We start from the raw sequence: 19,476 nt of genomic DNA on the forward strand, positions 1-19,476 counted from the left end.
GGGTTTAGTGAGCAGCACTGTGACGCTGTAGCAGAGTATTCACTGAAGGAAGCCGTGAGATGCAAGAATGGAGATTTTGAATTGGACTTGGTCTGCTGAGAAACAAGTACTATGCTACAGCACTTGGCTTTTTCACATAGATGAATTTTTCTTAAACTATGCTTTTACTTTATGGACTGCGATAAAATCTAAAAATACAAATTAGAAACAAAGCTACAAACTAATCAGATTCAAATGAACATTGGTATAACAAGGGAAATTAACTTTTTCAAAGAAAATTAATACTAACAACATAAACAGAACTTAGAGCTATGAAAATATATGTTAATAGACACACGTACATATTTCATTTGGCACACAGTGTGAATTGTGGTTATTCAATTCTGTCACTATTTTCCTCTATTCCTGTTGCTGTGAAACTTTTTTCAGACAGTGTATTAGGAAGCCATTTAGCCTTCATCTAATGCAAACATATCGTTTACATATTGAGTCATTCTCTGTTCTTTTTAAAGTTGTCTGGAGCAATTAAAGTATTACTGCTTTACCATGAAACACAACCAATAGCACTGAAATCATGTGGTGTATTAATTTATGACGTGGTCATCAAAATTATGGGAAAAAATCTATACTTTTTAAGCTTGTCATTCAAATGAACACACAAATTTTCAGAATTCCTTAAGAAAACTGGGGGACTACAAAAATATATTATGGCCTTCCAGTTTGAGAAACACTGTTTTGGGGCCAGGGGATCAGCAAACTATGGTCCACAGGCCAAATCTGACCTGCTACCATTTCGCAAATAAAGTTTTATTGGAACAAAGCCACTCTCATTAATTTATGTATTTCCTATAGCTATTTCCACACTCCAATGGCTGAGTTGAATGCTTGAGATAGAAACTATACATGACCCCCTCAAATCTAAAATATTTACTATCTACCCTTAACCTAAAAGTTTGCCAAACTCTACTTATAGTATCAAGAAAAGCTTTGTGTGTTTTTTTTGTTTGTTTTTTGTTTTAAATAGCAGTAGCATTATGAGCTCAACTCTGGAAAGATTAAAGTTAAGAAAATGATTATATTAAGCAAATCCTGAGGTGCTAAGAATCTAATCTAGGGCAATAGCACTAAAAATGGAAATGAGGGATTTGATATAAGAGCCATTGCCAAATGTAAGTAACATGAATAGGAAGAAAGAGACAACAGGTCAAATTTCTGAATATTTAGTCAAGGTTTTTTCCACGGATCAGAATTTGTTTAATCTTGCATCTTGGGTAAAAAAATCAAGATCTAGACATGTCATGCAATTCTTACCTATCTTCTTATCATCTTAATCATGGACTTTGCCTGTTATCTTGTAATGTGTAGCCAGTCTTTGCTTTTGGTCTGCCTCCCAAAGTACTAAAATAATAGTAAGAACTTTGTGCATAAGCAACTTGACCTAAATATGTTTCCATCTCTAGCACCTGGCCCAGTGTCCAAAGATAGTAGAGACGCAAAGTAATGGTGCAGATTTCACTCAAATGGGAGTCATTGAGTTTGACTACATAATTCACAATTTCTACATAAAATCATAAAGATGAAAAAGAAAACATGAATATTCAAATAATAGTCATCTGTTAGATATTGTATAGACAACGTAGCTCTTTTATCCCTGGATAACTTCCCAAGTTTCTTAAAGAGAGCTGAAAAAAATATGCTTAAAAACATCAAAAAATATGAACAGTCTAATTAAAATGAAATTAAAAACCTTAATATGTGTCTTAGCACATAGCCAGAAGAACTATATGTTTAGAGGATATATGCGTAATTTTCCCAGGATTTGGCATTTGGAATAATGTCACTAATGTCCTTTTGTTCCTTCTCCATTTTCACTCAAGCCACCTTTGGTAATGGGCTTTTGGCAAAGTTTTCTATAAGCCTTTTCTTAGTCTGAGGACATAAACAATTCAATTCAACTCAAATTTATTGAGAATTATTATGTGCTAGGGATATGAAGTGAATGAGACATGGTCCCTGTTCTCAAGGAACTTGTAGTTTAACAAGACAAAATGTTTAAGAAAATCAAAAATCTCTCTGTCAGTAACAACTTCATTTTGGTATTTATTGATAAATGTGTATGGAAATACTAACAAAAAAATTTAAATATATATGTGTACATATATACCTTCACTTCAACATTGAGAAGAAAAGAAAAATGCTACCCAATTAGAATTCTAACAAAGAAATATTGGTTCTCTATTTTTATAATAATTCTAATTAATGTTTATTAAGCAACACTAAATAGCAACTATTGGGTTATATTGTACGTATAGTGACTTTATGCATATTATCTCATTTAATCGTCACAACTCTGGGAAGAAAATACTGTGATTCCTTTTTTATAGAAAGTGAAGCAAAAATCAAATGGAAAACTAACTTTTCTAAGTTCACCCAAGGGGCAAATGACAAAGACATGATCCCACCACCTGCCTCTGATTCCAAAATCGTATGTAATTGCCACTTCTGCACCTCACCGTGTCATCTGGGGGCCAGTAAAACAAGTTATAGGAAAGCAGTCGAGATTTTTCTCCCTCCAACTCCATTCACCTCTATAAGCTCCTTCTAAACTCCGTGTGCCCTGTTGTGTATGCCTCAGACACATGTGTATCAGAATTTTTTTTTAATTATTAAAAAGCAGAACATACATATCCCAGCAGATGTTTAACCATTTCCTCAGTCCCCTACCATAGAAACAAACAGGTCCTTTCTGATGGAGACTTCCATCCTCCTCCATCTTTCACATTTAATTCTAAATTGAACCAGCATCTTCTGAGAATTAGCAACGTCATATTAAATTATATCCCCCCGCAAAAAAATTGGATGTGAGAATTGTATAGCTTAGCTTCTCCATTAAAATTTACAGAAGCAAAAACCTCGCCAGAAGCCAAATCTATTTCTGGAGGAGTTCTCTTCATCCTGAGCCCTTCCTGAGCCTTGCTTTAGACCCCTGAAGGCTGCCCCCGCCCCACTTTTTCTAACACACACCTGCATATCCTTTGTAAGTGATTATTATTCAATCCTGCAGTAACGGAATCTTTCCAGCCTCTCCACTGTAATTGGAGTGGTGGTAACCATTTGTTTTTATTCCTCTTTGCACAACACTGACCTCTGGGGACAATCAGAAAACCCTCGATAAAAGGCCCCAGTTGCAAAGAATGGATGAAGATTTTTGCCTTTCCTTTATCTGCCTTTTATCTTCTCTGTTAGAGGCAAGATGAGCCCTCAACCAATTTCTTGTCTGTACAGGAAATTGTGAATGTCTATACAACTGTAAACACTTATTAATATGTCTTTGCCACACCCTATTCAATAGGGAGAGAACTATTCTGACAAACAAAAAACACAAATGTGTGCGTGCACAAGTCCCAAGAGATTGCTCTATCAGTATAGAGGATCTCAAATTTTTCATTTATTTAAAGACAGCATGGAATGGTAGAAAATAAAAATTGGGCAGTAGAAGAGGAATCTCTTCCAGTTGCAAATCCATTTTGGAGTACATAATTCATATTCAGCTCTGTGCTAGGCATTACGTGGGCCAGGGAAGGGAACAGATATACAAAAGCAGTCGAAATCTCCAACCTCAAGGATTTTAGCTAAAATTTAAGTGAGGCATGTTGAGCCCACTCTTGTGAAGAATTTAACTTAAGCCTAAGAAAACATTCATGATATCACAGAATTTACCTGAAGAGCAGACTTACCTCAGGGTCTTGCTGATGGTACTGGTATCCTGACCTCTGTTGTTGGTCTATGTCTTGCAAGTGATGCTTACTTATGTTAGCTTCCAGAAACTTGAAAACAGACATTGCTCAGTACTTCCTTTCTTACAATTGCTTTTCCCCCTGGGACTTTTCAAGCCACCATATCAATCATTCTGGATCAAAAGATTCTATTAATTATTTTCCAGGGAACCCATTTCAAAGATGACTTTTCTCTGGGTAGCGTATTCACTTATTTGAATGCGCCCTGTGAAGGAATCTTCCTGTCCACCAGACCCAGCACAATTAAATCATAATTTAGGACTGACTATAATAATGACGAATTCTCTTTTAAAAGTAGTTTGCTGTGTGTGTTTTTTTAACTTACGTGTTCAATTGCATCACATATGTTGACTTCTTTATTCTGCTGATTATACTTTCAGAAATTCTCAGATATGAATTCTACAAAGAAAATTGGGACTTATTTATTCATTCTATAGTTGTTAATATTTTTTAATTTCATTCTAAGTTCATATTTTTATCTTTCATAAACACTTCATTTGGAAAGAAAGATCATTTTTCATTTCAGATTTTTTATAGAAGAAGTTCAAAACTCCAAATTTGAGTTCAATTTAAAGTGACAGGGCTAAATGACCTATACATCTGATTATACTAAAAGCTAAAGGAAATGACATGTCTGAAATACCTCATGCAATAATAAATAAAATTTTATCAATTCAAAATCTGAATTGCATAGCTCCTGGACTTCATTCTGGTGTGTTGCTTTCTTATTCTATCAAAAGAGAGTCCTTTTGCTATTTCAGAGGGTTTTTTTGCTTTCTATCATTTCAGATGCTGGATTATGAACAAATGCCTAATATTTATCTTAGTATTGGAGTTAAAAACCAAGCTGAATTTCACCACTCAGTTGCTTCCCAATTCCGAATGCACTCAACCCCTGTAAGAATTCAGGTTATTAATGTGAGAGAGGGACCGATATTTAATCCAAATTCTATGACCTTCAGTATGCGAGAAGGAGTGCGAGGAGATTCCTTATTGAATTATGTGCTTGGCACATATACAGCTTTAGATTTGGACACGGGAAATCCTGCAACCAATGTCAGGTACTGCAAATATTTTGTTCATATTAGAGTGATAAATCATGGTTCGGTCTAGTGTTAATTTATGTAGCATGTGCTAGTGTACGTGGGTTGAAATATTTTGGAGTTTTGCTTTTCCTGTTCATCCGTTTGTTATAGAAGACTATCGTGGCATTGACATTTTCTTAATAGTTTAACAGTGTTTTAGAGATGATAAGGGCTCCAACTTGAGGGTTTAAGAGTAATTGTGTCTAGGGAGCGATTGTAAAATCAGAGTCACCTACAGTTACTCTGTGAGTCTCCTTGATCTTTTGTGGCCAGTTGTACCACCCTGGACCTGGGCTGATTAAGCTATATTGTAAAAAGTAAGACATCATAAACGATGAGTCATAGCTCGTTTCCTCAAAACCTGTATTATCCATAATTTTGGGACTAATTTCAACCTTCCGCTTAACCTAAGGGGGGGGAATATAATAGAAGAAGCTAAAACACAGGTGTTTCAGATACGTGATGAGCATGAAGAGAGTCAGCAAAATAGAAAGGTAGGAATTAGGGGCACTAAGTACATAGATTATACTTGTACATGAATTAGACTATATAAGCTATTCTGAAAAATAACTATAGCGAAATATGTAAGTATTCTTTATATCTTCTCCTTGCCTCTCTTCTTTTCTTACACCCAACCATTTTGGAGTGAATAGTCTATTGACTTATAAATTACTTTGATATTAACAATTTTGATTACTTAATCGGGTAACAAATTAACAAACAATAAAAACTATGAAGGCTGTCAGTATGGGATAGAGAAAAAGGATATGTGAGATAAGTGCCTTGGACACCTAAAATTGTGCCTGGTACAGACACCAGATCTTCTTCTAATAAGGTCAATCACTTTGAATCCATTATATGTCACAACACCGATATACATAAGCAGAACAGATAAGACCACAACCCCTAAAAGGTCAACAAATGAGGAGCTCTGAAACCAATATGCCTTAAAACCTAGGAAAAACAAAGTATACCACCTGTGAAAATGAATAATGAATATTCCTTTGATATTGCCATAATTTAATAAATAGACCTGAAATAGACTTAATACATTGTATTAATAATTACTTAGAGTGGAAGAGTAAAAATTATGAAATTTTAAAAGTCTGTTGTGAACCTGTGCATTCATATGTTCAATCCTGAAAATATATATATATATATATATATATATATATATATATACACTTTTATAAACTAAGGCAATTATCACTGTAAAGCATGCAAACACCATATATAAATTTAACACATTGAATGTGATTTAAAATTCTTAACTTTCATATAAGCAAATGATGAAGCTATTTGTTTAAAAACAGGTATACCATAGGACATGATGCAGGCAACTGGTTAAAAGTTGATTCAAGGACTGGTGAGATACAATTCTCTAGGGAATTTGATAAGAAGTCAAAATATATTACCAATGGGATATACACAGCAGAGATGTTGGCTATAGATGGTAAGAACATTTATTTTTAATCTTTTAACAAAATTATTATTATTATTGGATTAAATATAACTATGATTCTAATGTTGCTATTAGGTTGACTCAAGTAAAATATATCATTTGGTAGTATCTGCAAGATTTATAGAAAGTCTAAATACCTTAGACCAAGACTGAATTTAATACACTTGCAACCATAATTTACATTTGACATCATTTATTATATTTCACCTACTTCCAAAAAAAAAAAAATTACGTGATTTACAGTGTAGAGCATAAAGTGAAAATATATAAATAAAATTCAGTTTCTGTTTATGGCACCATCTCTTGAGATGGTTAATCCAACCTGTAGAGTATATTAGGAATGTTTACTTAAAGTAAGCGCTACAAGGTGTGCACAAAGTTCACTTGTGGACTGTCTGCAGGAAAGGCAGTATCCAAAGGGTAGAGTGATTTTTACAGTCACTAAAACTGAGCTGCAATGACAGGCCTGTGTGAGTGTCGCTTGATTAGACCTGTTACCCAAAGTAAGATACTAAGAACCAAGAAGCACAAGGTTATTCCAAATATAAGATCGAAATTAAGTCTTAAATGCAAATGCACTGATGTAACTTGTAACTGAGCTGTTTTTCACGTGGTGAATCTATTAAGCTTTCCTGTTGGTGAGTAGCAACAAGAATTTGTTTATTTATCAGTAGTTAATGATTCTCTGGAGCACTGCCTAGGAAACCAGCTACTACAGAACAAAGCAACAGAAAAGATCAGTAACCAGGAAAGAAGGAAGCAAATAGATGTCCCAGGTACATACCTGATAGCAGGTAGATACTGTAGGTTTGTCTTAAGTGTGTATGTGAGCTTCACAGTAGCAAACAAAGAGAAAGATAAATGGGAAAGAAACCATGGTAATGCCCAAGCAAATACAATCCATACATTCTGGTCTTCATCTCGTGAGTGTTATTTTTAACATCTGGGTCAGTTATTAGTATTATTACTATTCTATAAGGCCTGTTCTAAAATGAACTCAAAGCATGTTGATCAGAGCCTATGTTTGTATGTTGGTCCTATGTGAAAATCTTCAAAAACCGGAATAAAAATTAGGCATTGCAAGTGAACAAGGAGAGAGGGAAAAAACCATCAACATGTATCAGCAGAAAACTACAAACAAGGGTTGTAGTTTAGTCACCTAAGCAGAGTGTCTGCACTGGCACAGCACCATCCAGATGGTTCAGTTAAGTTTGTTCAAGGATGCTGGACCAGCATCTCTTCAGATACCAAACAACATCGGGGAGCAAATGCTGTCAGCAATAACCTGAACTCTGGGTTGCCACATCACAAAGCCGTAAGAAAGTTCTGGAGAGTCAGAGAATGACACAGACAACAATCTATGGGATAATCTGATATCTCTCTAATGAAAGCCTAAGTCTAGGAAGTCCAATGCTGAATCACAGGTATTAAGAACATACTGTACAAAACCATGTGAGATATGGATAGGCTTCCAGTTTATTATCATTTGATTAACTAAAGGCTCTACCAGTTAGGTATGCAAAAACCATCTTTACAAGAAGTTTATTAACTTCTCCAACAACGACCTGTAAAATAGCCAAGAGATGGTAATGTTCTAGTTTACAAGTGATAAAACTTAAGACTCTTTACAAGTTCAAAATAAAATAATTCTTTATTCATTGTAACAGAACATAAAGGAGAGAAGCGGACTAAAAGCCCAGCTTCCTATTTCTTGGTCTTTTGCCCTTTCTTATAAACTATAATAACCCACGATTTGTTTCAAAGAAGTTAGGGGGAAAAATCTAGTATTTTTATACTTGTTTTCAGAAGCGTCTTTTCAGAGAGAAATAGCACCTAATGAAAAGATTTCAAAGAAACTGAAAATAGAAAGAAAAAATACACAATTATTAAAGTTCAATTGTGGTTATTTCGACAACACAGGAATCAACAATCATCCCAAATGGAAAGCTCTAAGCTGGTTTCGGGGGTCTCATTTATGGGAACAGGATGGGAACAGAAAGCAGGAAAACTTCTCTGAGGAAGAGCATTTTAATTTTGCATCTTAGGATGTGTAAGAGTTCACAGTATTCAATGAGGGTGAAAAACATTTTAGGAAGAGTGACTAGAATAAACAAGACTCTTGAGTTAGGAAGAAATGTGTCCCAAGAACTAAAAAGAAACTAGTGTGGCTGGAAGGCAGGGAGAAAAGGCAAGGGTGTCTTCGGGTTGTTAAAACAGGCAGCAACCTGTCAGGCACCATCTCAGGAGTCATTCATACTGTTCCTGTATGTTGTGGCCTCATCAGGGGATCTGAGAAAAAATGTTCTCTCTCACACTATTTACCCCCAAACCCATGATGCTTTGCTGTTTCAGATGGATCTGGGAAAACGGCTACAGGAACCATATGTATAGAAGTTCCTGATGTCAATGATTACTGCCCAGTCATTTTTGCTGAAAGTGAAACCATCTGCATTGCCTCTCCATCGATCCTTATCTCTGCGAGAGACATTAATGATCATTCTTATGGGTCTCCTTTTACCTTCTGTGTTGTTGACCAGCCACCAGGGACAGCTGACTTATGGGATATCAGATCAATAAATGGTAAGTGGAAGGCAAACTTGCGCACACTTTAAAGACCAAAAGCAAAAACAATTACAAAATAATTAGTCTCTGTTTCTGTGATCTTCCCATATTCATATTAAATGAAAACAAATATTTCATATACACACTTAGCATATTTGGAAACATTTTGAACTGAAATAAAAGTTAAAATGTTTTATCAATACCACATTTACAAATAGTAGTGTATAAATATCAGTTCACCCATCATTATATATAGGTGGGGTGCTACACCAATATTTGATCAGTTTAAAATAAACAGGACCCTTGACAAACTCACCAGATGTCACAATTCCCTATCCTAATTTCAGGCAAACCACTTAAATGTCTCTGAAATGCAGGTATCCCATAGATACACTTACACATTTTCTACTTACTTAGGAGCACGTAAGATCAATGAAATTGTTTTTATAAAGAGCTGTGAGCTCAGACTTATTTGTAAGGATAAAAATTTAAATTCAAATTGACCAATATTAGAAGAGCAGTTATAAGTAAATCTAAACAAAATAAACAAACAAACAAAACAGAAACAGATTCATAGATATGGAGGAAAAACTGATGGTTCCTAGATGAGAGGGGTGTTGGGGGTCTGGGTGAAAAAGGTGAAGGAATTAAGAAGTACAAATTGGTAGTTACAAAATAGTCATGGGGATATAAAGTACAGTAAGGGGAATATAATCATTAGTATTATAATAATTATGTATGGTGTCAGGTGGGAACTAGACTAATCGGGAATCACTTCGTAAGTTAAATAAATGCCTAGCCACTATGCTGAACACCTGAAACGAATATAAAATAATGTTGAATGTCAACTATAATTGAAAAATAAATAAATTTTAAAAAAGGAAGAGCAGTTAGGCAAACTGCAGTACATAGTATTAAGATGTAATACTGTGTAGCATTAAAATTAGAATTAGGTGAAGCATTAGGTTCAAAGGAATTCATAAACCAAAGTACGTAAAGTGTAAAGATCCCAAAGCAGTATGTGTGTTTGTGCTAACTGTTGCTATGTAAAAACAAAGGCCTCACATTGAAAAACACCAGAGTAAATTTCAGGCAACATGACATTTAACATACTTGGGGTTCTTTTTCCTGACAGTTAAATGTATAACAGAAAATGCTATGAGAGGACCTCATGTAGGCTAAAACAGCTCCCTAATCTCACATTCATTTGGGGAAATAGAATAGACTTTGGGGGTGGAAGGGTGGGATGCAGAGCCCAAGGTGAGAGGAAATACTTCCCACCTTTCTGAGGCCACCAAGCTTCTCCATTCACAGAAAGGAAGGAGAAACCATAAAATAACGCTGCAAAAAATGCCACCGCTCAGGACTTAGCCAAAGGAGGAAATTAGGCAACTTGTTTTCACCATGAAATCTTTCAGCTCTTTTCCACAAAACCACTTTAATATTTTTAAAAGCTAAGTACATTAAAGCAATTTCATTAAAATTAAGACAACTCTGAATTCACCTTTCCCTATAAAACCCAATATCCCATTCTTAAATAATAAGTGCTAGCTACCTTTTCCTCATTCAAATCTTCGATATTATAAGTAAAAATAGAAAAAAATGTTCAGCATAGCAGTTGGTAAGCATACTCAAATGATATTATAGCTTTGCCAGTAAAAAATGTGATACTAGAGATAATTATTCGTAGAATCCTGTTTCAATGTTGGTGTTGAAGAACAGAATAAACTTTCACCTAAGATGCTGTGGCATGGCTTTATTCAATTCTTATTTTGTACCCAGGTTACATTTTGTTAGACATACCGTGTTTCCCTGAAAATAAGACCTAGCCGGACAATCAGCTCTAATGCATCTTTTGGAGCAAAAATTAATGTAAGACCCAGTCTTATATTATATTATATTTTTTAGATTAGATTAGATTAGATTATAAAACCCGGTCTTATATTAAAGTAAAATAAGACCAGGTCTTATATTAATTTTTACTCCAAAAGACACATTAGAGCTGATTGTCCGGCTAGGTCTTATTTTCGGGGAAACACGGTAGCTGGTTAATCATATTGCTAACTGAAAGTAATAAACCATAGTAATAATTGAGTGTGATGAATTAATCAATCATTAATCATGATTTAAGTATAAATTTAATCATCTCTTAACCCTCCTTGCATTGATAAATAAATTTCAATCAATGTTTTAAGCAATAGTTTCTATAAAAATCGATATAAGCAATAAATGGTAGCACAAGCATTAGAAAAATAATAGTTATTGGAACAATTTTAAATAAAAGGGCAGCAATTTTGAATAAGAGATAAATAACAATCTTAAGGAGGCTATCTGGAAAGTATAATCCTAAACAGAAGACTTCCAATATTTCCTTTCAGCTCAATATGCTTCATTCATTGGATAAATATTTATTGAGTGCATATTATAGACCAAAGTATTGTTGCTCTGGAAATAAGCATCAGGGGCCCAGCCTTCTTTGCAGAAATAACAATCCAGGAGGAAGAAGTCTTGAACAATTCATTATAAATATTAAAAAATGTTAAGTATAAGAAGGTCTACAACGAAGGGAACATAAAAATATCAGGCCCTGGGGCAGCCGGTTAGGTCAGTTGATTTGAGCGCGATGCTCGTAACACCAGGGTTGCCAGTTCGATCCCCACATGAGCCAGTGTGAGCTGTGCCCTCCGCAACTACATTGAAACTACTTGACTTGGAGCTGATGGGTCCTGGAAAATCACGCTTAGAAAATAAATTTTAAAAAGTTAAAAAAAAAAAAAAAATCAGGCCCTAAGTTAGTCTTGGGTATTAGGAAGGGTCAGCCCCAAGCAAGTTTAATTTATGTTCTCTTTCTTCCTTTCCAGCTACCTCTGCTATCCTGACAGCTGAGCAGCCTCTATTTGCTGAAGTTTACCAAATCCCAGTCCTAGTGAAGGACAGCCACAACAGAGCATGCGAATTGCCGCAGATGCTTCTGTTAAAGGCTTGCGATTGTGACAACCACCACATGTGCTTGTACTCTAGTACTCCGGGCATCTACACTGGGGATGGCGGCTCAGTTACCAATGTCATATATGGGCCTGTCCCTGATGACCGAAATAAGGTTTCAAATGTTGGTCTCGGACCAGCGGGGATTGGTCTGATCGTTCTGGGCCTCTTATTATTGCTCTGTAAGTACTGGATTAAATCCCTCTTTTCAACAGTTCTTCAAAATAAGAATGTAACCAGGCTCACTCAGATGGCTAGGTTTACTTGGCCATTTCTTTTTGGTCTCTATGGCAAGTTTTGTGGAAATTTGGAAATAAACAGTGGGACTGATAAGGTCATATACCTGTTCAATAAGGATAACTGAAAAGGTCGAGGGTTAGTGAGGCTCAGAAAGGTGTGAAACATGCAAATCCCTAAGTATAACAGAGCAAAGCAGAGAGTAAATTCTACAATGAAAATTTCAGCAAAGTGCTTTCAGAGGAGAGTGGCAGAAGCAATTCAGTCCAAGTGGGAAAGTCGAGGAAGTCTTTAAGGAGGACGTGGCTTTGAGCCAGGCCCTAAAAGTCAAGGATTTTCTTACAAGGAGGTTGGTGTGTGGGGGTATCTGAAAAGCAATCTAGGACATAGGAACAATACAAACATAAATGGGGAGAGGGATGGAAGGGCATAGCACGCTCATAAAGTGGAGAAGCTCAAAGTTAAGATGGGAGCCATCACGCACGAACATTCACGATAGGCCAAACATTCATAGGCAGTGAGGAGATTTGTAAGCTCAGGTAATCTGATCACTCTGGCATAGTAGGAAGCAGAGAGAAGAGCCTAAAGAAGGCAATCAGCCTCTGGGCTCTGGATGAGTGTCTACACCAGGACAATGGTCAGAAAGAGCAAAGTTCCTAAACAAAAACTTCAAAAAGATCCTCCTCTCCCAATACCATGTAGATCCCCAGGGGAGAAATTCGTCATGCATTTCAGGCTGCCTTTGCAATACTTAGATTTTGTGGAGATCGAAAACTGGATTCTAAAATTTTAATTAAATTCTTCACACTACAATATTAATATGTTTGAATGGATGAATACAAACGAAAGCATTATCGTTTTGAGGTATTGAAAAATAACAGCTGACTTTGGGGCGGGCTTTCTTTCTTAAAACAACCTGAATTTTCAAGGCTATCCAAAGATCATCAGTGAACCTCATAATGATATTAGAGACATTTCCCAGAACATGACTCTACAGTGAGTAGAACTGTCCACTTACATTTAAGCCAATAGTCATTAATTCTTGCAGCATATTGGAATTACTTGAAGGTCTTTAAAAACCACTCATGCCCAAACAGGCATACTCAAGACATGACCCAACTTTTGGCATGTTTAATTCTCTGGTGAAGTTAATGTGCAGTTCAGGGATTTAAACCCAAAATCGGGTGCCATTTCCAGCAGGCTAGCACTAAAAATTTTATGACTCTTCCTGAACCGGGCAAAGAAAACATGAGAGTTGTTAAATTGATTGCAGAATCAGAGAGGAATACATTTGTGGAAAAAGTTCACTTGTTCACAATGTTGAAGCCCAGGGTCTGTTGGGCAGTGGGGGGGGGGGGGGAAGGGACAGGGTGATGGTACCGTGTTTCCCCAAAAATAAGACCCAGCCGGACCATCAGCTCTAATGCATCTTTTGGACCAAAATTAATATGAGACCCAGTCTTATTTCACAATAATATAAGACCAGGTCTACAATTAATATAATATAATATAATATAATATAATATAATATAATATAATATAATATAATATAATATAATATAATATAATATAATAATAGTATAATATAATACTGGGTCTTATATTAATTTTTGCTCCAAAAGATGCATTAGAGCTGATGGTCCGGCGAGGTCTTATTTTTGGGGAAACGGGGGGGGGGGAACCTAACCCCAAACTTATATTCCCAAAGGCCTCAAATTAAGACTTTTGATGTTAGCTCCAAATGAGATTATGTCTCCAGTAGTTGTATTTGGTATGCGCTGAAAACATTCATTTTCTTTATTAGAAAATGACTTTGTTAGACAGAGCTCATGCCCATGATAGTGCATGGCCTTGCACACACCTAAATTCACAGAAGCATACTGCAGGTGGAGCCACGGTCTAGAGGCTACCAATTCTAGTCCTTTCCAGAAGGCTGTCTGGAAATGTATAGCATGACCTTTCACTGTTCATGGTGCAGACAGCAAAACTGCCAAATTAGCTATTTTAATTCAGCAGTTTTGATATTCTCTTCTGTACCTCTAATTAAACCATTTGCTAAAATGCCTATTATGTTAGGAAAGTAGAAAAGCATAAAGGGTAACTAGAGTGGACCCAAAGAACTAAGCTGGGTGTATTCTAGAATCTTAGAAAACTTAAGAAGTGTCTGTATTTATGGATGAAAGAATTGAGGTGAATTGTTCCATTATATTTTATAGACAAAAATCATAATAAATGTAAATAGATCAATTAAATTTAGTTGGTGACATTTGATTGATTTAAGTGTAAATATAGTAAGGGTTGGAGAAGGGTCTTATCTCTAGATTCTATAACTGAATCCTGTATCTAATTCTCTTGTTAACATGTACTGATTATGTGTTTAACTTACATATGTGTATATGGTGTTTGGTCACATGGGTTTGTATGCATTGGTTTCTGTGACACACACACACACACATATATATATATATGATATATATATATATCAACAGAGATGGTATATACATATATATCAACAGAGATGGTATATGTATACACATATACACATCCAGGTACCCGTACATATACACATGGAAGTAAATATATATTTGTTCATGTGTGTACACATATATAAACTCACAAACACATATACATACACAGATTATTATATATGAATAAATACACATATATAAATGTGCATGCATGTATGAGTATATGGGAAACTACGAATCAGAAAATTTGATTTTAATCCTGGATCTGCCACCAACCAGTTCAGGAATCTTGGACTAGAGGAAACAAAGGACTTTGTCTTCCTAATCTGTCAGTAAAGAACCCAGATTACATGATCTCAAACTCCATTCTAGCTCTAAGAGTCAATGGGATTTGGTGTTTTTGTATTTATAAACATGGTATGTACACTCAATCCTTTAGGGAAAAACTGATGCTTCCTTACATTTGTATTTATTCCTTTGGTTCTAAATATAATGCCACGTTTTCCCCAAAATGATACATTCAATGGCTTTCTAAATTGAGCCGTATGTGTGAATCCTTCCTCTTCACTTTCTTGGACAGTGTCACCACTCTTATTGCTCATGTGCTGCTGCTGCAAACGAAGACAGCCAGAAGGCCTGGGGACGAGGTTTGCTCCTGTGCCGGAGGGGGGAGAAGGAGTGATACAGTCTTGGGGAATAGAAGGAGCCCATCCTGAGGACAGGGTGAGTAGACTGTCACTTTCTAGAGAAATGTGGGGTTTCAATGGAAATCGAGCATGTCTTCACAATTACACAGCACACAAAAATAAAAAAGATGTCAATTTTTAAATATTTAACGTAAAGCATTTATTTTAAACATTTTTTTTTTTTTCCTTTTTAGGATGTGTCAAATATATGTGTACCAATGACAGCCTCTAATACCCAGGATCGTATGGATTCCTCTGGTTAGTGGACACCAAAATCTGTTTTGTTTTGTTGTTTTTTGAAATCTGCAAAATTATTCCACCAGATAAACCTCATATATAAGCATTTTATAGAAAAACACCACATTCGTCGATCTCCTTGGATGATAGTATAATGAGAAGGAAAGTTATATGTTTGAAGTGGCCACTTTATTTTTCTGTCTTAAACTACAGGCAGTGAAGTATGGTGTAGCAATTAAACTGGCAAACTCTGGAATCAGAATGCTTGGGTATAATTCCCAGCTCTGCCTCCTACAAGTAATAACTCCCTGAGCAAGATACTTAACCTCTCTGGGCCTCAATTTTCTTATCATTGAAATTGAGCTTATGACAGCACCTACTTCAAAGTGTTGCTGTGAAGAGTAAATGAGTATGTTTGTGTGGATCATATACAGAGGGTGCAAAAAAAATGTGTACACATTTTAAGAAAGGAAAAAACTGTGTTAAGATTGTAATCATATACACCAATAACAAAAGGTGAATACAAGTCATGCATATACATTTTTTGGCATCCCCAGTATATCATGTATAGTATTTATTATATGTGTATGACACATATGTGATATACTGTATATTATATATGTATATATGTATGTATTTGTGTATCACAAAATACATAGTAGAGGGTGCCTGGCACAGGGTAAGCGCTACTGTAGCCATTATTTGTAATAGAAGCTGTTAAAACATGAAAACAAAAACAAAAGAAAGGAAAAAGCAGCAAATACATGTATGTTCCCCTAAAAATATACTGAAGAACTTTTCTTAAATTTCAAATGCATTTACCACACCAATCTTACACTCGCCTAAGTTATGAGACCCATGCACACTTCAGACTACTGGAAACTACCCAGCTTTTGGGCAAGGATTGAACAAAGTAGAGAGGTTACCCAATTCTTAAGCAGACAAGAGCTTTCTCAGAGACAGTTCCTTAGTATCCCAAGCCAGACCCTTTGGATAAAAACAGCCTAAGGACACTGAGCACTCCTCTGAAAGCCAGCTCTCCATCCAGCACCAGGGTGAATGAGGAATGCTGACTTTCAATTTCTGCAAAGATATCACTGGCCTTGCTTTGGAAGGTTCTGGAGTGGGTGCAAACCCTCTCAGGTGGGCCAGGGGAGCTTGCTAGAGCCAGCACTGGAAGGAACTGGTGCAGAAACAGAGTCGCCTCTCCTCTTGGCTAGTTCTATACCTTTAAGTCGAGGGTGAAGTTTGTGAAATGTGAGAAGGCCGAGTCCAGTACATGGCTACTTCTGTACCATTTACTTTCTTTGATTTTATCAGCAAGCCTGGAGATTGTGGGTATAATTCAAATCTCTCTTTGCCCAGTGTTCCAGTTCCTACTTGTGGTGGTGGTGGTGGTACACGGCAGACAGCAGCTAGCAGTGGTTTACATGGATAAACAATGCAGACAACTCAAGCATGGCTATATGAACACCTTCTCCTTACAGAAATCTACACTAACACCTATGCAGGCGGAGGAACGGTTGAAGGGGGTATATCAGGAGTGGAACTCAACACAGGTTTTGGGACAGCCACTGGCCTGGCAGCTGGAGGAGCAGCGGGAACACTGAGGAGGAGAAGTTCAATACACAGGGACTATGCAGACACCGGCCTGAACATGGCTTTCTTGGACAGCTATTTCTCTGAGGTAATTCCCCTGCAAAGTTACATGTAAAATAGTCTTGAGGCTGAATAATAATAATAACGGCAGTAGGTTCTTCTGAAATATATTCAGTTATTCTTAACCCTATCCCAACCCAGAATTAAAAAAAATATATTTCTCTTCTCCTTAAAATACAGAAAGCCAATTTTCCAAAGCATTTCGTATTCAATTGACATAACACATCTTGATACTGTGAAAAGGTCTCTAGCATCTATCATCATTCTCCACTTCTCTTTTTCCACTTTTCTGTCTTCTATTTCCTTATGGTTTCCCCACTTTGTTTCCCACAGCAATTGCAAAGTAGGAGAATCCCAATCAAGGGGGAAAAAAATGTGCATTCATGTCCTTTCTTTATAATGTCCTTCTTGCTCTGCACATGCCTCCAATAGAAAGGATAAAAAATAAATTAAAAGCCAGGACTGGGAAGGAAGATAGTGGTAACTCAATAGCAGAGCACCACCATGACTTGGTAACAAATCAGGCCCTACAACACAGTGTGTCCTAATCTCTCTCCAGTGTTGCTAAATGGATGAGTAGGTATGAGGTCTAGGAGTATTCCAAAGAGGAAAGCCCCATAGGCACTGGGTTGGCCTAACAACCCAAATCGATACCATAAGTGGTAAATAAATCCTCATGTGAATTCTATTTAGTATGTTTATTTCACTTAATTAGTAGCCCATTTTATCTCATATTTCAATTATACTGTTTTACTCCCCACATGATAATACATGAATTTCACCACTGCTGTTAAAAAATTCTAAGGATGTTGTCATTGTAGGCTATATCTTAAAACTGGTGGTTACAAATATTATGTAATGTTGTGTGTGAATAGTATTGCTTATTTAAATGAGTGATCAATACTACAGTGTATATTCCAAAAATGGGAGCAAATTATACATGTGTCATAGAAATGTTATAGAAATGATATTTAACACATCATTCATAAATATCACAGCAATATTAAAGAAGCTTTATCATTAAGATCAAAATTGCACTGGTCATTTTTTGCTATAGTTACAATTAGTGCTTCATAGGACAAATAAAATCAAAATGCATTCTCCTTTTTCTATGGGCACTGAGGTCACCTTTCCCCAAACATTTTAACTCTACACTTAAAAAATGGCAGTAGATTTCAGAGGTGGTAAGCAAAAGCCTCTGAAGAGCAGTGCCAATTCTTCTTTCCTGTCACTTTTTACACCAGCAACATGCACCGTAGTTAACTTGTGCCCCATGCAAGAGATGATGATCCTCTCATCAAGCTCTCATTTAAAATATTAAAAAGTAAAGTTTTAAGGTAATCCCTAACTCATAAATAATTGACTTAAAGATCTAAAAATCATTCATTCCTAGTGATAGAATTTAGACTGTGGTACAGATCAGAGGGAAAGCAACATGATGTAGTATAAAAAAGATAGTTGGATTTGAAGGTGTATTCTACAATTATTTGGGTCTTGGGCATGTCATTCTCCGTCTCTGGGCCTTCAGTTACCTTATGTATAAAATAAAGAGAGAATCAGATTAATCAGGCGATTCAGATGGTGCTGGGCAAGCCCTGTGGGAATTCATGGTAGCCATGAAGGACCATACATAGCAGGTGAGAGAAAGGAGAAGAGAATAGCAAGTCTCTGCTCCCACCCCACCCCCTTCAAACAGAGAAGTTCCGCTTTCATTCATTCTGCTTGTTGGGCTCCTACCTTGGATTTCATTTAAAGGGTCTGTCATCAAATATAATTTGAAAATCACAGTAGATAACCTCTTAGTGTTTTCCTCCTGTTAATCTATGTCCAGAGACATCCCAGTTCTCTTCACACAGGCCACATAAACTTTCACTGAACATTCTAAGTCTCTGAAGCTTAGAGATATTTACATCTTCATACTTGCTTTTATTCTAAGTTGATCAAATATTTCTCCTTAAGTAATATTTTGAACATAACTAAATATTTTTTACTGTTTCTATACTACCTCAAAAACGAAAGACTACAAGTCTAAAAGATTAACACATTGTCTTTGATTCAAAATCTGAATAAAATGTAGAAATGATCATTTATTAGATTTCAAATAAAAGAAATACACATTTACTCAAATTCTATGCACCATGAGTGCACAATGAGCTCCTTAAAAAATTCCAATTATTTAGAAAGACGTCAAAGAATCAGTGTTTTTCTCGGTTCATTCGATGAAATCTTCTTAGGTCAGAGGCCTCTAAACACTATTTCAAGGGAAGAAAACTTCTAATTTCCTATTTTTCTTCTAAT

General features: G+C 36.0%; 2 protein-coding genes across 3 annotated transcripts in view; one reads left to right on the top strand and one right to left on the bottom strand.

The window, feature by feature from the left end:
* Positions 1-19,476, bottom strand: part of DSC1 (desmocollin 1) — a 316,195-nt gene that overhangs the window by 227,718 nt on the left and 69,001 nt on the right. The window lies entirely within an intron of this gene.
* DSG4 (desmoglein 4) overlaps positions 1-19,476 on the top strand; it is a 44,366-nt gene that overhangs the window by 21,318 nt on the left and 3,572 nt on the right. Inside the window, exons 9-15 of the mRNA XM_019741176.3 lie at positions 4,587-4,858; positions 6,196-6,335; positions 8,697-8,924; positions 11,768-12,073; positions 15,177-15,319; positions 15,477-15,540; positions 17,007-17,206. Of these exons, the coding sequence (XP_019596735.3) occupies positions 4,587-4,858; positions 6,196-6,335; positions 8,697-8,924; positions 11,768-12,073; positions 15,177-15,319; positions 15,477-15,540; positions 17,007-17,206 (1,353 nt within the window). The remainder of the gene's footprint in view (positions 1-4,586; positions 4,859-6,195; positions 6,336-8,696; positions 8,925-11,767; positions 12,074-15,176; positions 15,320-15,476; positions 15,541-17,006; positions 17,207-19,476) is intronic.

This window comes from Rhinolophus sinicus, chromosome 4, assembly GCF_057876585.1.
Source record: "Rhinolophus sinicus isolate RSI-liver-muscle chromosome 4, RSI-T2T, whole genome shotgun sequence".
Classification (NCBI taxonomy): Eukaryota; Metazoa; Chordata; class Mammalia; order Chiroptera; family Rhinolophidae; genus Rhinolophus; species Rhinolophus sinicus.